The 20890-nt window shown below is 45.0% G+C and overlaps 1 protein-coding gene across 3 annotated transcripts in view; it reads right to left on the reverse strand.

The window, feature by feature from the left end:
* LOC145349491 (rho guanine nucleotide exchange factor 7-like) overlaps nucleotides 1-19919 on the reverse strand; it is a 112102-nt gene extending 92183 nt beyond the window's left edge. The window contains exons 1-2 of one of the 3 annotated variants that reach the window (XR_013888080.1): nucleotides 19537-19916; nucleotides 11040-11123 (exon numbers count right to left, since the gene is read on the reverse strand). Coding sequence is in view for 2 of the 3 variants with exons in the window: in XM_080198027.1 (XP_080054153.1) it covers nucleotides 11040-11123; nucleotides 19537-19701 (249 nt within the window). In the remaining variant the exon portion in view is untranslated. Of the gene's footprint in view, nucleotides 1-11039; nucleotides 11124-19536 lie in introns of all 3 variants that reach the window. The other 2 variants (XM_080198027.1, XM_080198026.1) reach the window with 2 other exon arrangements.
* Nucleotides 19920-20890: the final 971 nt, after the last annotated feature.

Genomic DNA, 20890 nt, shown 5'->3' on the forward strand with positions numbered 1-20890 from the left:
ATCACTAAAGGCTTTCCAATAATGAGCACTAGTCAAGGTGACCATGCCAGGGGTGCAAACTGCCTGGAGACACCAGGGGTCCAGGGCAATGCCGGTGACATGTTTACCCTCCTCCAAGTAAGGGGGTTCCCGTTGTGTCTGCATGGGGGCTTGGAGAGCTGTGTGCGCCAACAACAGTCTGAATGGGGGCGAGAGTGCCCTGATACTTCTGTGAATTGCCCCAATGCTTTGTGGGAGGAGGTTCTCTATGGCCTTGGGGGGTAATCTATTATTTTTACCCTTTAAAGGTGGCATTTTGAACTCTGTGGAGCCAGCCTTGCCAGCTCTAGCAGGCCTCGCCCTGCTAGAATGATGGTGCAAGGCCACATTAATCCACTGATTTTTTTTTGACAGAATGTTAGAAAACCCGGGCTGAAAACCTGGCTGTGTTTCTGGAAGGAAACATGCCGGTTTTCAGTCAAAACCTGACACGTTGCCATTCATTTTTGAAAAATTCCATCCTTCATCTTCCATGATACATCAAAGAGAGAGAAGCCTGGGCTGACTCACCACACATGTTGCCAAGACACAGAGCTTGCAGCACATGAACTAACACATCCTACTAAAATTAGAAAGAAATGCTGAGCTGAATTAAAACTTTCCAACCAGGTGCAACATGTACAGCCTGAAGCCAGTGTTGTTAAAGCAACAATTTAGGTTGTACTGCATTACTGAACAAGAGATTTTGTGTGACTTACAGATGTAGATGTATTTCTGAAAAGAAGAAAGAATTTTAGAATTGACTGTTGATCAATTTGCTTGGGTTTATAAAATCAAAGTGAGTTACAGACCTTGTTGTTTTATATTACATTGCTAAGAACTCCCAAGTTCCTGGCCCATGGTCAATGTTTACAGACTGTTTAATTATTAAAGAGTAATGGCTTTAACCATTAGATGAGTTGGTAAACACAACAATGTAAATCGGGTCAAACCATTTTGAACTGATTTGAAAACGAGGCAAGGCTCTTCTCACACAAATGAGTAGAACATTCCAGCAAGTTCTCAACAATACAACCAAATGAGGCACGGTGAAAACAAGTCTGTCCATGCTCTGTTGTCACAGCAATGCAACACATCAAAATCAACTTTTCCAATATACAGCCTGATGTCCATAATAAACATACATTCCTTTCTATGCACAGGCAAAACCAGAAAAGTGGCCCAACCAAGGTTTAGAAAATAAACTGAAGATAGTATAAATCCAAAGAGTTATCTGACAAAGTTACGTAAAAAAGTAGCAAACCTGGGATTGGGAGCAGTTCAAAATTTAGCAAAGGAGGACAATGAGATTGATAATGAGGGGCAAAATAGACTATGAGAATAAACTTGCAAGTGACATAAAAGTTTCTGCAAGTGTATAAAAAAAAGTGAAGGCAAAGGTAAGTCCCCTGCAGTCTAAAATGGAAGAATTTATAATAGAGAACAAGAAAATAGCAGAGCAATTAAACAACTGTCTTCACAAAGGAAGGCACAAATAACTTCCCAGAAATGTTAGGGAATCAATAGTCTAGCGAGAGGGAGGGATTGAAGGGAATTAGTGTTACTAGAAAAATTGCGTTGGAGAAATGACTGGGGCTGAAAGCTGATAAACGCCCCAAATCTGACAATCTACATCTCAGGGCGCTAACGGGAGTGGTCACAGAAATAATGGATTTGTCAGTCCCAGCAGATTGGAAATGGCAACCCTGCTATTTAAAAATGGAGGGAGGGCAGCACGCTAGCACAGTGGTTGACACCACTGCCTCACAGTGCCAGCGACCTAGATTCGATCTCAGCAGTGTGGGTGCGTGTGTGTGGAGTTTGCACGTTCTTCCTGTGTCTGCGTGGGTTTCCTCCCATAGTCCAAAGATGTGCAGGTTTCAGCTTAGTTTATTTATTACTGTCACAAATAGGCTTACGTTAACACTGCAATGAAGTTACTGTGAAAATCCCCGAGTCACCACAGTCCAGCGCCTGTTCAGACTGTGGGAGGAAACCAGAGCACCAGGAGGAAACCCATGCAGACACAGGGAGAATGCGCAGACTCCACACAGACAGTGACCCAAGCTGGGAATTGAAGCTAGGGCAATGCTAACCACTGTGCTACTATGGGATTACGTGGATTAGCAAGGTAAATATGTGGGTTATGGAAAAGATTCTGGGCTCTATTCGAGAATCAGTGCAGATTCGATAGGCTGATAAACTCCTTCTGCACTGTAGGATACTATGAAAACAGAGAGTTACAGACCAGTTACCCTAACTCCAGGAGTAGGGAAAATGCTGGAGTCTATTATAAAGGATATGATAACAGGACACTTAGAAAAATCAATAGAATTAAACAAAGTCAACATGGATTTATGTAAGAGAAATTATATTTAACAAACCAACTGATGTTTTCTTGAGGGCATAACTAGTAGGATAGATAAGGGAGGACCAGTGGAAGTGGTGCATTTGGATTTTCAGAAAGCCTTTGATAAAGCACCGCACCAAAGATTAGAATCAAAATTAAAATACATGGAATTGGAGATAATATATTGGCATGAATTGAGATTTGGTTAGCAAACAGGAAACAGAGAGTAGGAATAAATGGATCCTTTTCAAAGGGGCAGGTGGTGGCTTGGGGTTCCCACAGATCAGTGGTTGGGCCCCAGCTATTCACAATAAACTTCAGTGATTTGGATCAGGGAACCAAAAGTGGTATTTCCAAGTTTGTTGATGACATGTCAGGGCTGGATAGACTGGATGCAGGTACTTTGTTCCATCTGACGGAGGGGTGTCTAGATCAAGGGGCCACAGTTTCAGGATGTGGGGTAGGCGCTGAGATGAGGAGAAATGTCTTTATTCAGAAGGTGATGAGCCTGTGGAATTCTCTACAACAGAAAGCTGTGGAGGCCAAATCCCTGAATATACTTAGGAAGGAAACAGATAGGTTTCTAGATTCTAAAGGTATCGAGGGGTATGGGGAGAGTGAGGAAGTATGGCATTCAGATAGAGAATCAGCAATAATAATGTTGAACAGCAGAGCAGGCACAAAGGATTGAATTGCTCCTATTTTTTCTGTTTTTGTGAGTGAAAATGTCTCAAGTAAACTTGGTTTTGCAATGTATAGCCTTCTATAGTCCAAATGACACAACTCCTCATCTTCCTATTTGAGGTTTTGCTATACAAGCATGAAAAGTACAAAAACTAGTCCTGAATATCTGACTTCTTAAAAAGGGGCTGAAATTAAGTCCATCTCCCATGGTCCAATTATCCTTCACACTCTGACCTCACTTCACCTGAAGACCACACATGACCTAGCACACCTTCTCCTTTGTTCTGCACAGCAATGTGAAACATATTAACCCATAGTAATAATTAAATCAGCAAATTAATGGAATCTGGGTGTCCTCGTGCATGGATCACAAAAAGTTAGAACTCAGGTACAGAAAGTAAACGTAGCATCATAGACCAAAACCAAACGGAAACAGGTCTACACCGACCATGGTGTTCTCCCAGCTAATCCCAATTTCCCACGTTTGGCCCATAACCCTCTAATCCTTTCCCATCCATGTACTTATCCAAATGCTTTTTAAATGTTGCTATTGAAAATAATTAGGAAAGCTAATAGGATGTCACTGTTTATTGTAAGGGGAACGGAATACAAAAGTAGGGGGTTATGTTCCAGTTGTACAGAGCATTAGTGAGGCCACATCTGGAGTACTATGGGTAATACGGTCTCCTCATTTAAGGAAGGATGTAAATGCATTGGACTAATATAAGGAATGGGTGGGTTGTCTTATGAGGAAAGATTGGACAGACTTGCCTTGTGTCCACAACAGCAACACAGGAAAGATTAGCAGAGCCCCAGCTGCTTATTTTTTTCTACCTGGGCAAGAACAGCTTCCTGGAACAATGACAAAGTTAGAAAGGAATCTAAGATCATTCAATTACTCTAAGCAATGGCTGGGTTACAATCCTTCACAGCGCTCTATTTGTGAAGGTGCAACTGATCACAAGGTGCCTGATGCTGACCTAATCTTACTCGATTTACTCTGGGTTCTGATGTTAATTTTAGCAAGAAGCATAAATCTCCATCTGGAAGAAATCATTGGCCTATCAAACCAATCTTCCTGGAGTCCTGCTCATTTTATCTGACAGTGTGGCTAAGTGCCCAATGTCGGAATCCTAGAAATATACAGCACAGCAGATGGCCATTCAGCCCATCACACATGTACCAGCTCTTTGAATGAGTGAATTTATCCCATCCACTTGCTCTTTCTCCATTGCCTTGCAATGTTTTCCTTTTGAAAGTGACAATTGAATAAATGTTCACTGTCCTTTCAGACCTTCCCCTACCACTGTAAACTCCTCAGGCAATCACCTGGTCAGTAGTGTTCCTTTCTTTCCCCTTAATCTGCACGTCCCATATTTCAGGTGACAAATTAAACCAAGACCCAGACCCACCCTGGATGGACATCAAAGATACTACAGCAGGATTTAAAGAGGACTAGAAGGTAAATTATTGATCTGGTTAGGAAACTGGTTGAGTGATGGGAAACAGAGTAGGGATAATGCACAGAGAAAATTATTGGCAGGATGTGACTCATGGTGTCCTATAAGGATTTGTGTTGGGGCCTCAGCTATCCACCATATTTATTAGTAACTTAGGTGATTGGCTAGAAAATCACACATCCAAACTCACTGAGACAACGATAGGCTGTAAACAGTGCAGATGGAAGCATAAAATTACAAAGCAATGCTGATGGACTTAAGGAATAGAACAGTGGCAAATTCATTTCAATTTAATTTGTGTGCTGATCCACTTTGGACATAAAAATGAAAGAACAGGTTCCAAATAGTGAAAATATAGAATTACTGGCAGTCCAAAGATGCTTAGATATGTCCTTAAAACATCAGGAACAGATACAAAAAAAATCAGAAAGGTTCACGGACAGCCGGCCTTTCAATCGAGAGAACTAGAATACAATGGGGCAGAAGTCATGTTTGAATGAACAAAATCCTGGTTGGAGTGCACCTGGAGTCACTGTGAACAGGTCTGATCAGCACACCTGAGGAAGGATATACTGGCCTTGGAATGGGTACAGTGGAGATTCACCAGAATAATCCATGGACTCCGAGGGTTAATTTATGAGGAGAGATTACATAAACTATGGAATTTAGACATTTAAGGATGATTTGATCAGTTTCCAAAATATTAAGGGGAACAGGCAAGGTAGGTAGAGATAAATTATTTCCACTGTTTGGGGACCGAGGGATAGGACACATAATCGAAAGATTAAAGCCAGATTTTTCAGAAGTGAAATTACTGATCTTTTCTCCAGTTTACTGCCTGCCACCTCCCTCTATCCCTTCCACTCTGTGGAAGAGCCCCCCAAAGAGTAACAACGCTGAGAGAAGAAACTCTTTCCCATCTCAGTCATAAATGGGAGACTCCTTTTTCATTATGTCCCTAGTAGGGGAACCATTCTCTCAGTATCTATTCTGTCAAGTCCTGTCTGAATGTTACACATTTCAATGAGACCGCCTCTCATTCTCCTAAACGCCAATGAATATCAGTCCAACCTGCTCAATTTTTCTTCTTGAACCTTGTGAACCTTTTTTGAACTGTTTCTAATGCAAGATGATCCCTCCTTAAAGAAGGTGACCAGAACAAGGGGGCAGAAGCTTTAAATTAGAACCAGGCCATTCAAGGGTGATATTAGGAAGTACTTCCTCACACAAAGGGAGTGGAAATCTGGAACTGTTTCCTGAACATGCTGGGAAGCATTGGAGCTTTCAAGGTTGAGATTGATATATTGTTGAGTAAGCGGACCAAGGGTACATGGAGAACAGATAGGTAAGTGGAGTTGAAGTCCAATCTAATTGAATGACAGAGCAAGCTTAAGGAGCTGAATGGCCCCTGTTCCTAAAGTTGTCATAGCTCTGTACTGCTGCCATTTTGGATACTGTGTTTATCAATTCCAATCAGTTCAGCCATAACCATACTGAGTGACAGAATGGCCTACACCTGCTCCTGGTTTGTATGATCGTAGTATAACTGAGCCAACCAAAGCACAGAAGCAGTGGAAGCTACTTTTACTCAGCTTTTCATGGTCTTTGTTGCAATGAAAATTTACCTCTGGATATTTAAATGTGTCAATCTTTCATAAACAAATACTTCTGAATAAAAGGATCTTTGTTCTCATTCGCGACAGATCAATGACAGGTTAGTCAGCTGATCACTAAGCACATTTAACTGAGAAATTTCCTCAGTTGATAGCACCAATGTGCAGGATACATTTTACACTGTGAAAGTAACTTCAGCCCAGGAAAAATTCAATTGGATAAACAGCTACTCAAATTTATATTTCACCTTTAAGTAGGAAAGTGTGCCAAAGTATTTCACAGGAGCATCATCAGGCCATAACTGACACTGAGCCAAAGCAGGTGAGACCAGAAAGAGTGATTCTAAGCGTGGTTAAAGAGCAAGGTATAGCCAGAACCAGAGAGGTTTAAGGGAATTCCTGACTCTCACAAAGGCAAATAAGATAGAGTTTTACACACTAGGACTAATAGTTGTGCCTTGGATGTTTCTAAAAGATTATTCTGTCCAAGAAATAAGGAGTGCGTGGGTGAATGGGTGTGGTCAGCAGTGATTAGGAGGCGGTGTAGGCCCAGCCTGCCATGGAAGGTGTCTGGGACAGGGATTTTAGGACAGGTGACTGCCTGGATCCTGTGTGTCAACGAGAATTCCAGAAACAAACATTCGCTGAATAACAACAATCAGTTGTTAAATGGGGAGATATGAAAGACACTGAGAATGAATGTGAAATCGAATACCCGTATGTTGAGGAAAGAATGAGTCTGAAGCCAGCTTGCATCTTAAAACAGATTGCCAAATTTGCAGAATAAAGACACAGACTCTTCGCATTCACCCCCAACATGCAGTAATGAAGACCTTTTTATATACTCTTGGATTGTAGTTCCAATACTTGCCCAATAAAGGACAACTGTTCTTGAAAAGCAACTTGAAAGCATGCACTCTATTGCAGCACAACTCCATCATTAACAATAAGTAGCGGAGTAAAATTCTGATAGTTTGCTAGATAAAGCTGTGACTTTACACATCACTGTCTAAACCAATCTACGTTAAACATAGAAACAAAGAAGCTAGGAGCAGGAGGAGGCCATTTGGCCCTTTGAGCCTGCTCTGCTATTTAGCACAATCACGGCTGATCATCCAACTCAATAGCCTAATCCTGCTTTTTCTCCATAACCTTTGATCCCATTCGCCCCAAGTGCTATATCCAGCCGCCTCTTGAATACATTCAATGTTTTGGCATTAACTACTTTCTGTGGTAATGAATTCCACAGGCTCACACTCTTTGGATGAAGAAATGTCTCCTCACCTCCGTCCTAAAGAGTCTATCCTGAATCCTCAGACTGTGATCCCTGGTTCTGGATTCCCCCCACCATCGGGAACATCCTCCCTGCATCTACCCTCTAGTCCTGTTAGAATTTTGTAAGTCTCTGTGAGGTGCCCATGCAGCTCCCTCCACCCACCCCCCTGCCACCCACCTCCATTCATCTGAGCTCCAGTGAAAACAGTCCTAACCTAGTCAATCTCTCCTCATACATCAGTCCCGCCATCCCCGGAATCAGCCTGGTAAACCTTCACTGCACTCCCTCGAGAGCAAAAACACCCTTCCTCAGAAATGGACACCAAAACTGCACACAATATCCTCGATGTGGCCTCACCAAGGCCCTGTACAATTGCAACAACACATCCCTGCTCCTGTACTCAAAACCTCTCACAATGAAGGCCAACATACCATTTGTCTTCTTTACCGCCTGCTACACCTGCATGCAGTGTGACATTAAATCACACTCCACCAAACCCATATCAATCGACTGAAGAGGAAGCAGGACAATCTGATAATCTTGCCACAATTACGAATATCGTATGCAGTTTTGGTCTCCATATTTAAGGAAGGATATACTTGCATTTGAGGCAGTACAGTAAAGGTTCTCCAATTAGGTCTCTGGGATAAGAGGGCTGTCCTATGAGGAGAGACTGAGCAAAGTGGCTGAATATTCTCTAAAGGTGAGAACAATGAGAGGTGATCTCACTGAACCACTCAGGATTCTTAAAGGGCTTCAAAGAGTAGTTACAGAGGTAGTTTCTGCTGGTTGGGGAATCTAGAACATGGGGGCACAGTCTCAGGATAAGGAGCCAATTATTTAGGACTGAGATGAGAAGAAATCTCTTCACTGAAAAGATTGTGTATATTTGAAATTCTCTGTCTGAGAAGGTTGTGGATGCTCATCGTTGAATCTAAGACAGCCTTTCATCAATCATCAGAAGATCCTTTCCTTTCACAATCTCAACAAAAAAAGTGTTTATTCCAATGATTCAGCACAACAATCTAATTGTAAATGATTGACCAATAAAAGTAACTGGCACAACTCAACTGGGAAGCTAAATATTAAATAACCATCTAACCATTAAATGATGTACAACTTCTTCATTATCTCCGCATTGTCAAAACAATTCAAATAAGTCAGCAGCCTAGATCTCTCACAAAAGTTCTCTACTGTTCCTCCTTTAAGGTAATTTGAGAGGGCAGCACAGTGGCACAGTGGTTAGCACTGTTGTCTCACAGCACCAGAGACCCAGGTTCAATTCCCACTTGGGTGACTGTGCGGAGTCTGCATGTTCTCCCCATCTGCGTGGGTTTCCTGCGGGTGATCCGGTTTCCTCCCACAGTCCAAAAAGTGTGCTGGTTAGGTGCATTAGCCATGCTAAATTCTCCCTCATTGTACCCAATAAGGCACCAGGGTGTGGCTACCAGGAGATTTTCACAGTAACTTCATTGCAGTGTTAATGTAAGCCTACTTGAGACTAATGAATAAACTTACTAATTCAAAGTATTGGAAATCTCCTCTTGAAATGTCCTTGTTTTGTTTGCTGCCTATTCTGGTCCAATTACTTCTGTGTAAAGCAGCTTGAGGTGTCTCTATGTTAAATGTGAGTGATTGTTGTTTCAGAGTACACATGCCCACTCACATTACAAATAACATATCAGAATAATTGAACAAAAGTGTTTTGAAGGCGGTCTGTTTCCTTAAAAATAACAGTTACATTTCAAAGTCTGTGAAATCAGAGGTGTTGTATTGGAGGACTGGGAATGCTGTGATTTATCATAGAAACCCTACAGTGCAGCAGGAGGCCATTCACCCATCGAGTCTGCACCGACCACAATCCCACCCAGCTCCTATCCCTGAAACCCCAAGTATTTACCCTGCTGGTTCCCCTGAACTAAGGGGCAATTTAGCATGGTCAATCAACTAACTGCACATCTTTGGACTGTGGGAGGAAACTGGAGCACCTGGAGGAAACCCACGCAGACATGAGGAGAATGTGCAAACTCCAAGTGGTGCAAACTTTATGTCATTTAGTGACATTCAAAGAACAAAGAAAATAATATCACAGGAACAGGCCCTTTGGCCCTCCAGCCTGCACCAACCATGCTGCCCGACTTAACTAAAACCCCCTACCCTTCCGGAGACCATATCTTTCTATTCCCATCCTTTTCATGAATGTCAAGACACCCTGAAAATTCACTACCGTATCCACTTCCACTACCTCCCCCGGCAACGAATTCCAGGCACCCACTATTCTCTGCCTCGTACATCTCTTTTAAACCTTGCCCCTCGTACCTCAAACCTGTGTCCCCTAATCATTGACTCTTCCACCCTGGGAAAAAGCTTCTGACTATCCACTCTGTCCATGCCTCTCATAATCTTATAGACAGGTCACACCTCAACCTCCATCACTCCAGTGAGAACAAACCAAGTTTTTCCAACCTGCCTTCATAACTAATGCTCTCCATACCAGGCAACATCCTGGTAAATCTTTTCTGTCCCCTCTCCAAAGTCTCCACATCCTTCTGGTGGTGTGGTGACCAGAATTGAACACTATATTCCAAGTGCGGCCTAACTAAGGTTCTATAAAGCTGCAACATGACTTGCCAATTTTTAAACCCAATACCCTGGCCGATGAAGGCAAGCATGCCGTATGCCTTCTTGACTACCTTCTCCACCTGCATTGCCACTTTCAGTGACCTGTGTACCTGTACACTCAGATTCCTTTGCCTATCAATACTCTTAAGGGTTCTACCATTTACTGTATATTTCCTATCTGTATTAGACCTTCCAAAATGCATTACCTCACATTTGTCCAGATTAAACTCTATCTGCCATCTATCCACCCAAATCTCCAACTGATCTATATCCTGCTGTATCCTCTGGTGTTCCTCATCGCTATCCGCAAATCCACCAGCCTTTGTGTCATCCGCAAACTTACTAATCAATCCAGTTACATTTTCCTCAAAATCATTTATACATGTTACAAACAGCAAAGGTCCCAGCACTGATCCCTGAGGAACACCACTTGTCACATTCACCCACAAAATGACAGACAATATAAACCTTTCAGCTCGTCTCACACAGTCAAGTTTAACCTGCATCAGAAAAAAAATATAACCATGAATACATAAACAACTTGTGTTTATATGGCACCTTCAGCAAAATAAAACACCCCAAGATCTTCAGGAACTTATCAAGCAAAATCTGAGACAGAGCCATTAGGGTGAAAAACTCAAGGAACAAAGTGGCTATATGGATGGATGTAGAAGTTCCACCTTACTCCCCCCCCGCCCTCTCTCCTCTGCTCCTGCGCTATACCCTCCCCAAATTCACCACCCCCCCGCTCACCTGCTCACAGTGAGAGTCAGAGAGATATACTGCACAGAAACAGGCCCTTCGGCCCAACTCACCCACGCCGACCAGATTTCCAAAACCAAACCAGACCCATTTTCTTCCAAATCTTTCCAATCCATGTACCTGTCCAACTGTATTTTAAATGTTGTAATTGTAGCCACCTCTACTACTTCTTGACTCTATCTCTTGTGTGCTCAGAAAGTAAACAGGTTTCTCCTTTACCAGTTTGGCACATAATAAACACTTCACACACTCACCTCCACACGAAGCACACCACAGCCTTTCAAAAACTCTTTAATGTTGCTCAAACATTCTGCTTCTGTCTTGGGCTCCTGATGTATCTGCAAGATGAACACGTAGATAGAATTAAAGCACAGAATGTGAGTGCCCGATGTTAGCTGAACATCACAGGCCCCTGCAAACCAAGGCAACAATTCAAATCTGTGACAAAGCAGACCCAGCAGGTATCTGGTACAAAGAATTAAGACGACAGGCTCAGGAAAGGGACAATTCCCACTTTCAACAAAAGCTTTGGAAATACAAAGTTTAAAATACGTGGAGCAACAATCTACATTTATATAGCACCTTGACTATAATAAAACATCCCAAAGCTCTGGTTTGGGAATGGTTGAACAAATACTGACACCAGGTCACATAAAGAAACGATTTGAGATGTGAGGGTCATGAGGAGTAGAGCTTAAACCCCAGACACCTGAAGGTACGCTCACCAGTGGGAGACTGATGACAATCAGAAAGACAGAAGAGGCCAGAACTGGAGGAATGTAGAGATCCCAGAGGGCTGACAGGCTAGGGGAGGTTACAGAGGTAGGGATAGACAAGACCATGGAGTGGATATCACAATTCACTGGAAGCAAGGAGGTCAGTCTCTATCTTTTAAGAGAATATTCATGTTTTAGGAATGTGTCCTTCATCAAAACTCAAAATGAGATGATGAGTGACATGCAAACTTAGAATCTGTCAGTTAAATACGGGTTTAAATTTCAATCCTCCAGCGTAGTAGCCCGTTACACTGAAACCCTCTTGTAATTCAGGGCTTTCTTACATCATTAATTGGATGAGGAGTGATATTCTGATGGATCAGTCATGAACCTGCAGAACTACTGTTTGGGGAACTATAGATTACTCCGCACAGGGATTTCTTTTCCTTGCTGTTTCTTATTTCTATCCAGACTGATTCTAACATCTTGATCTCCCGTGCTTATATCATTTCTCACTACAGAACTGATGCCTTCCTTCATTCGTAAAGATACACTACCACCTTCTCCTTTCTCTCTATCCTCCTGGAATATTCAGCCCCCTTGGATATTCAATTCTCAGATCGAGTCTCCTTGTAACCATGTCTCAGTAATCGCCATCAAATCATACGCCTTCGTCTCTATATGCACTGTTAACTCATTCATTTTGTTCCAAATGCTTTGTGCATTCAGACACAAAGCCTTTAAGCTTGTTCCCTTACCAAATTTCCCTACTCTTGTACAACTCAAAAGATATTGTTCCAAAAGACATGCACACATTCTAATTCTTTTTCTGGTAACAATCTACCTCATCACTAACCTACAATCTTACCTTCTCTAATTTTTAATTTTCCATGAAGCTGACCCCTCCCCCTCTACTACTTAGTTTAAAGAGACAAGTATTGAGATCAAAGACCAACAACAGACTTTTATTCATTGCATTCTGATTAATAGATAAACCATTAGCTTCACCTGGATTGATAATAGTCAAATATGATATACTAGCTACAGGGCATTAACCCTTTGATTGGATGACTGCTCCATGACAAATAGAACCCCAATCTCCCTCCACTGGTAAAATTGCTTTCTGGAAATTTAGCTCCTTCTTTGTACCAAATACTTAATTTTTCAACTATTTTTGCATCTCCATAACTCTCAAGTCTGCTCTAGTCTTGAATCTTGATTCCGTTTCTGACTTTTGATCTCTTGCCTTTCTGAAAAGTGTCCAAGGAAAAGGGACTGTAAAGCTCCGTCACAACAATTATATCCATCAGTACTGAGCTTTCTACTCTCACTTCCCTTCAGTTCCAAAAAATCTCTTGTTTCTTGCATCCCCTATGAACACTCAGTTCACATTCTCTTCCTCTAGTCCCACTCTTCAAAAGCTCCTCACTTCCTTCACATAATCTTCAAGCTTTTAAATTCTAGGTTTTGGGGTCACCAATTTGGGATTTACCTCACCTTAATTTTACTACAGCCGTGCTACATTGCACATGGGAACTTTCACTTTCTTCTCTCAGTGAAGGTAATAAACTAACTCACTGGAACCTTGGTTTATTACCAAGGCATTTGTGTGGAAAATATTAACTATTACCTGAGCTGTAACCACCAGTGGCCACAGCGGCACTTCAAACAATTTGTCAAAATATTGTTCTACAAGTTAGCACACCGAGCTTTGCGCACTGTGAAATTTAATGCAAACAATTCACGATTGACACGTTCAAGCGAACAACTGGAAAATTACTAATGACAAACCAGGGAACTGATCTCCATCCCCAGTAACTACACCCATCAAATCATGGTCTGCACAAAAATAAAATTAAATATTTAACCCAATGCTTTTATTCAGCTCACAATTACCTGACAAGAACGGGTGCATGCAAACCCAGAAACAGAGACCTATCCACAGAAACAGATACAGAATCACTATAATGCAGAGGGAGGCCAATTAAGTCTACACTAACTCTCACCCAGGCTTACCCTGTAACACCCCCATTATTTCATAGAATCAGAATCCCTACAGTGTAGAATGAGGCCATTCAGCCCATCAAGTCTGCATCAACTCATTGACAGAGCATCCCACCCAGGCCCCATTCCCTAACCCCATTTATTTACCCTGCTAATCCCCTAACTTATATCTTGGGACACTAAGGGACAATTCAATATAGCTAATCCACCTAACCTGCACTGTGGGAGGAAACCAGAGCACCTGGAGGAAATCCACATAAACATGGATAGAAGGTGAAAACTCCACGCAGACAGTGACCCAAGACTGGAATTGGCTCAGCAGAGCACTCACACACGAGTCAGAAGATTATGACTCAAGTGAAATTAATTTGAGTTTATCGTTGTTTGATGCAACTGATTTTTAAAGCATACATTTCTATAGAGCAAATGGAATTGTTGTGGTTACTAATTTGAAAGACCTGAGCAGGTAAACCAACATCCAAAGTTTGATGCTGAATCCTCTTGCCTCCCCTCTTGGGCAATTCTCTCGCAGTTCTAGTTGAGGCATCAGTTGTAACTCAGTGGGGCCTCGAAGTCAGAGATCTGTGGATTCAAGGCCCACTCCAGTGATTTGAACCCCATAGTCTGCTGGCACAACCAGGACAGTTATTGACAGAGTGCTGCACTGTCAGAGGAGCTATCTTTCATCAGGAGACATTAAACTGAGGCCCTGCCAACCCTCTAAGAAAGAATTAAAAGATTCCATGGCACCATTTTGAAGTAGAGGGGGCAGTTGATCTCCCTTCAGTGGTGTCCTATTCAATCAACATCAGCATTGAAAGAACCTGTCTGTGGGAGCTTGCTGTGTATAAACTGGCTGTTGTGTTTACTACATTACAAAAGTAGCCACACCTCAGTGGCACGGTGGTTAGTACTGCTGTCTCACAGCACCAAAGAACCGGGTTCAATTCTGGACTTGGGTGATCACACAAACTCTGCACATTCTCCCAGTGTCTGCATGGGTTTCCTCCCACACTCCAAAGCTTAGGTGGATTGGCCATGATAAATTGTCCCTTAATGTCCAAACATGTGCAGGTTAGGTGGAATGGCCACACTGATTTTGCCCCTGAGTATCCCAGGATGTGTAGGTTAGGTGGATTAGCCATGCGAAATGGGTGGGGTTATGTGGATGAGACAGCCTGGGCGGGGGAGGCGGTCAGAGTGGAGTACTCTGTCAGAGAGGCGGTGCAGACTCAATGGGGTGAATGACTTCTTCTGCACTGTAGGAATTCTATGATTCACTGTTTGTGGAGGTCTTTGAATGGCCTGAGGTTGTGAAAGACTTTACAGTAATACAGCACAAGCCTTTCTTTTTCCTTCTAGTAACTCACAACAGGCCAGTGAAGAGATTGCCATCTGCAATTTTTAAAAGTGGTGCTAAAAGGGCAGATTAGCAGAATGAGGAGATTAAATATCATTTATCGTGAAGCGAGCGTTTTTCCTGCCAGTTCACTCTGCTGAAAGAGTTTAATCTTTACTGAGCATCAATCCTTTGCCCATCCTTTCAAGATCATTCGTGAAAGGAACTACAAGCTCTCTAATCATATAGCTGGCCAACTCAGGGAGTCAGAAATCCCAACACATTTCATCTGTTAGCCCAGCAAAATCCAGTTATTAAAAATACCTGTGAAGCATTACGTACTTGTTCTCTTGCAAAATGTAGTTTCAGGTGTTATGGATTGTTTTCAGTCAACTACATAGGGACAGGAGGCCATTCAGCCCTTCAACTCAATCAGTAAAAAATAAAGAATTAAATTAAAACATGGCTGTTGTGATCCTCACTCCATGTACCCGTCTTATTTATTTCTCTCAATACCCTCACTGAGCAGAATAGGAGAGAGAAACAAGAGAAACAGAGTTAAGGGAAGATGATTGTGTTGGGGTAATGTCACTGAGTTAGTGATCCAGAAGTCCAGGTTAATACTCCAAGGACAGGGGGTCAATGAGATCAGCTAGTGGAATATAAATTCAATTCATGAAAAAATTTGAAATTAAATTTGGGTGGCATGGTGGCACAGTGGTTAGCTCTGCTGCCTCACAGTACCAGGGACGCAGGTTCAATTCCCGGCTTGGGTCTCTGTCTGTGTGGAGTTTGCATGTTCTCTCCGTGTCTGCTTGGGATTCCTCCAGGTGCTCCAGTTTCCTCCCATAGTCCAAAGATGTGCAGGTTAGGTTAATTGGCCATGCCAAAATGCCCCTTAAACCTATGTCCTCTAGTTTTAGACTCACCAACTTTTAGAAAAAGATACTGACTATCTACTTTGTCTATGCTCCTCATTATTTTATAGATCTCTATAAGACCACCCCTCAGCCTCCTATGCTCCAGAGAAAAAAGTCCCAGTCTATCCAGCCTCTCCTTATAACTCAATCCATCAAGTCCCAGTAACATCCTAGTAGATCTTTTCTGCACTCTTTCTAGTTTAATAATATCCTTTCCATAATAGGGTGACCAAAACTGTACACAGTATTCCAAGTGTGGCCTTACCAATGTCTTGTACAACTTCAACAAGACATCCCAGCTCCTATATTCAGTATTCTGACTGATGAAATCAAGCATGCTGACTGCCTTCTTCACCACTGTCCACCTGTGACTCCATTTTCAAAGAGCTATGAACACGTACCTCTATGTCACTTTGTTTTGTAAATCTCCCCAACGCCCTACCATTAACTGAGTAAATCCTGTCCTGGTTCAGCCTACGAAAATGCACATCTTGCATTTGCTTAAATTAAACTCCATCTGCCATTCGGCAGCCCACTGGCCCAATTGATCAAGATCTTATTGCAATGGGAAATAACTTTTTTCACTGTACACTACGCCACCAATCTTGCAAACTTACTAACCATGCCCCCTACATTCTCATCCAAATCATTAATATAAATGACAAATAACAGTGGACCCAGCACCAATCCCTGAGGCACACCGCTGGTCACAGGCCTTTAGTTTGAAAAATAACTTTCTACAATCACCCTCTGGCTTTTGTCAAGAAGCCAATTTTGTATCCATTTAGATACCTCACCCTTGATCCTGTGAGATTTAACCTTATGCAACAACCTACCATACGGTACCTTGTCAAAGGCCTTGTTAAAGTCCATGTAGACAACTTCAACTGCACTGCCCTCATCTACCATCTTGGTTACCCCTTCAAAAAGCTCAATTAAATTTGTGAGACATGATTTTCCACTCACGAAGCCACGCTGCCTGTCCCTAATCGGTCCTTGCGTCTCTAAATGCCTGTAGATCCTGCCTCTCAAAATACTTCCAACAATTTACCCACCTCAGATGTGGGACTCACTGGCCTGTAGTTTTCAGGCTTTTCCCTGCAGCCCTTTTTAAACAAAGGCACAACATTTGCCACTCTCCAATCTTCAGGCACCTCACCCGTGACTATTGATTGAAATATCTCTGCTAGGGGACCCGCAATTCCCTCCCTAGCCTCCCACAACATCCTGGGATACACTTCATCAGGTCCCAGGGATTTATCTACCTTGATGTGCTTTAAGACTTCTCAAGACATCATTTCTCAAGACATCACTATTTATTTCTCCAAGTTCCCTAACATCCATGTTTTTCTCAACAGTAAATACTGTTAAGAAATGCTCATTTAGGATCTCATCCATCTCTTGTGGATTGCACATAGATGACCTTGTTGATCCTTAACAGGCCCTACTCTCTCCGTTGTTACTCTTTTGCCCTTTATGTATTTGTAGAAGCTCTTTGGATTCTCCTTTGCTTATCTGCCAAAACAATTTTGTATCCCCTTTTTGCCCTCCTGATTTCTCTCTTATCTCTACTCCTACACCCGCTATACTCTTCAAAAGATTCACTTGATCCCAGCTGCCTATGCATGTCATGTGCCTCTTTCTTTCTCTTGACCAGGGCCTCTATATCCTGAGTCATCCAGGGTTCCCGACTTCTGCCGTCCTTCACTCTAACAGGAACGTGCCTACCCTGAACCCTGGTTAACACACTTCTGAAAGCGTGCCACTTACCAGACGTCCCTTTGCCTTCCCACAGACTCCCCCAATTAACCTTTGAAAGTTCCTGCCTGATACCATCAAAATTGGCCTTGCCTCAATTTAGAATTTTAAGCTTTGGGACAGACCTATCATTCTCCATTGCTATCTTCAAACTAATAGAATTATGGTCACTGGTCCCAGAGTGATCCCTCACTAACACTTCTGTCATCTGCCCTTCCTCATTTCCCAAGGGGAGGTCAAGTTTTGCCCCCTCTCTAGTCGGGCCATCCACATACTGAATGAGAAATTCCTCCTGAGTACAAACAAATTTCTCTCCTTCCAACCTCTAATACTATGGCTGCCCCAGTCAATGTTGGGAAAATTAAAATCTCTGTCTATTACCACCCTATTTTTCTTGGAGCTATCTGTAATTGCCTTACATATTTGCTCTTCAGTTTCCAAGTGAACCTGCTCAAATTTGCTTTATCGCTTCTTGAAGGGGACTGAAACTGTACACTGTTCTCAAGATGTGATGTTACCAATGCCCTGCACTAATGTAGCAAAACATCCCAACTTTTATATTCCATTCCCCTCACAATAAATATGCAATTAATGTTCCAAATCATTTGCTGTACCGGCATACTAATCTTTCCTGACTCATCTACCACGACACCCAGGTCCCTCTGTACATCAGAGCTCCGTACACCCCGATCCCTCTGTACATCAGAGTTCTGCATACCCATATCCCTCCATACATCAGAGCTCTAAACACCCAGATCCCTCTATTCATCGGACCTCTGTACACCCAGATCCCTCTGTAAGGCCAGGTCCCTCTATTCATCAGAGCTTTGTACACCCATATCCCTCTGTAAATCAAAGCTCTGTACACCCAGATCCCTCTGTACATCAGAGCTCTGTACATCCAGATCCCTCTATTCATTGGACCTCTGTACACCCAGATCCCTCTGTAAGGCCAGGTCCCTCTATTCATCAGATATCCCTCTGTAAATCAAAGCTCTGTACACCCAGATCCCTCTGTACATCAGAGCTCTATAATCTCCATTTAGATCAGCTGCTGTGTTTCTATTCTTCCTGCCAACGTTGTTTCACATTTGTCCACATTACACTTCATCCAATAAATTTTAGAGTGGGGGGGGGGGTGTTGGGCGAGGGGTGAGGGCGACGGAGGGGTGAGGGTGATGGAGGGTTGGGGATGGGTGATGGAGGGTTGGGGATGGGGGATTAGGATGGGGTGAAATCCATGGGGATGGATGAGGGGGTAGGGAGGGGATTGGGAGTGAGGGGGTGAGGGTTTGGGGGCAGGGAGGGTGAGGGGTGAAGGGAATTGGGGGTTATGTTTTTTTGGGGGGGTGACTGGGGGTGGGGGGGTTGGGGGGGTGTGGAGTGGGAGGTGTGGGATGTGGGAGGTGCGGGGGGTTGGGGGGGTGAGGGGGAGATGGGGGTGAGGAGGGGGTGAGGGGGTGAGGGGGAGATGGGGGGGTGAGTGGGGGGGTGAGTGGGGTGTTGTGTGGGGGTGGGGGTGTTGTGTGGGGGTGGGTGGGGGGGTGTTGTGGGGGAGTTGTGTGGGGGTGGGTGGGGGGGGTTGTGGGGTGGGGGGGAGTTGTGTGGGGGCGGGTGGGGGGGTGTTGTGTGGGGGCGGGGGGGGTTGTGGGGTGGGGGTGGGGGGTTGTGGGGTGGGGGTGGGGGAGTTGTGTGGGTGGGGGGGTGTTGTGTGGGGGTGTGTGGGGGGGTGTGGGGGTGTTGTGTGGAGGTGGGGGTGGGGGGGTGTTGTGTGGGGGTGGGGGTGTGTGGGGGTGTTGTGTGGGGGTGGGGGTGTGTGGGGTGTGGGGGGGTGGGGGGGTGTTGTGTGGGGGTTGGGGGTGAGGGTGGGGGTGTTGTGTGGAGGTGGGGGTGGGGGGGGTGTTGTGTGGGGGTGTGTGGGGGTGTGGGGGTGCTGTGTGAGGTGGGGGTGGGGGGTGTTGTGTGGGGGTGTGTGGGGGTGGGGGGGGTGCTGCAGCCCCGGGCCCGCACTCACCCTGTCGATGGATCCGGGCAGCAGGCGCTCCAGGAGGCGGCACAGCACCAGGCCGTCCCGCAGCGAGCTGAGCAGGAAGGCCTCGGGGTCGGACACGCTCTTCTTGGGGGAGTCCAGCACCCCCAGGCTGATCAGCCAGGTCACCGTCTGCTCGGCGGAGCTCATCCCGGCCCCGGAAGCACCCAGAGGCCGCCGATCCGAGCCTGGGCCCCCGGCCCGGGGCAGAGCCGCTCAGTGTGCGCGGGGAGCCGGGGAGGCCGGCATGGCGGAGCGGGGCGAGTCCGGGCCGAGCCGCCGCCTCTCTTTGTGTCTCCGGCTCGATGGCGCTTCGCAGCCTCCCGCCCGCTGCCGCCGCGCAGAGTGAGGCCGAGGCCGCTCCTGCCGCCCTCTAGTGCCGCCGGCACCGGGAGACAGAGAGACAGAGCAGCACCCCCTGTACCCCTAAACACCCCCTGTACCCCTAAACACCCCCCGTACCCCTAAACACCCCCTGTACCCCTAAACACCCCCTGTACCCCCACACTGTACCCCCTAAACACCCCCTGTACCCCCACACTGTACCCCCTAAACACCCCCTGTACCCCACACTGTACCCCTAAACACCCCCTGTACCCCACACTGTACCCCTAAACACCCCTGTACCCCTAAACACCCCCCGTACCCCTAAACACCCCCTGTACCCCTAAACATCCCTGTACCCCTAAACACCCCTGTACCCCTAAACACCCCCTGTACCCCTAAACACCCCTGTACCCCTAAACACCCCTGTACCCCCTAAACACCCCCTGAACCCCCTAAACACCCCCTGTACCCCCACACTGTACCCCTAAACACCCCCTGTACCCCACACTGTACCCCCTAAACACCCCCTGTACCCCTAAACACCCCCTGTACCCCCGAAACACCCCCTGTACCCCCACACTGTACCCCCTAAACACCCCCTGTACTCCCTAAACACCCCCTGTACCCCTAAACACCCCCTGTACCCCTAAACACCCCCTGTACCCCCACACTGTACCCATAAACACCCCCTGTACCCCCACACTGTACCCCCTAAACACCCCCTGTACCCCTAAACACCCCTGTACCCCCACACTGTACCCCCTAAACACCCCCTGTACCCCTAAACACCCCCTGTACCCCACACTGTACCCCCTAAACACCCCCCGTACCCCTAAACACCCCCTGTACCCCTAGACACCCACTGTACCCCTAAACACCCCCTGTACCCCTAAACACCCACTGTACCCCTAAACACCCCCTGTACCCCTAAACACCCCCCGTACCCCCACACTGTACCCCTAAACACCCCCTGTACCCCTAAACACCCCCTGTACCCCCACACTGTACCCCT

Source organism: Carcharhinus amblyrhynchos, chromosome 10 (assembly GCF_965287045.1).
Source record: "Carcharhinus amblyrhynchos chromosome 10, sCarAmb.v2.hapA, whole genome shotgun sequence".
NCBI lineage: Eukaryota > Metazoa > Chordata > Chondrichthyes > Carcharhiniformes > Carcharhinidae > Carcharhinus > Carcharhinus amblyrhynchos.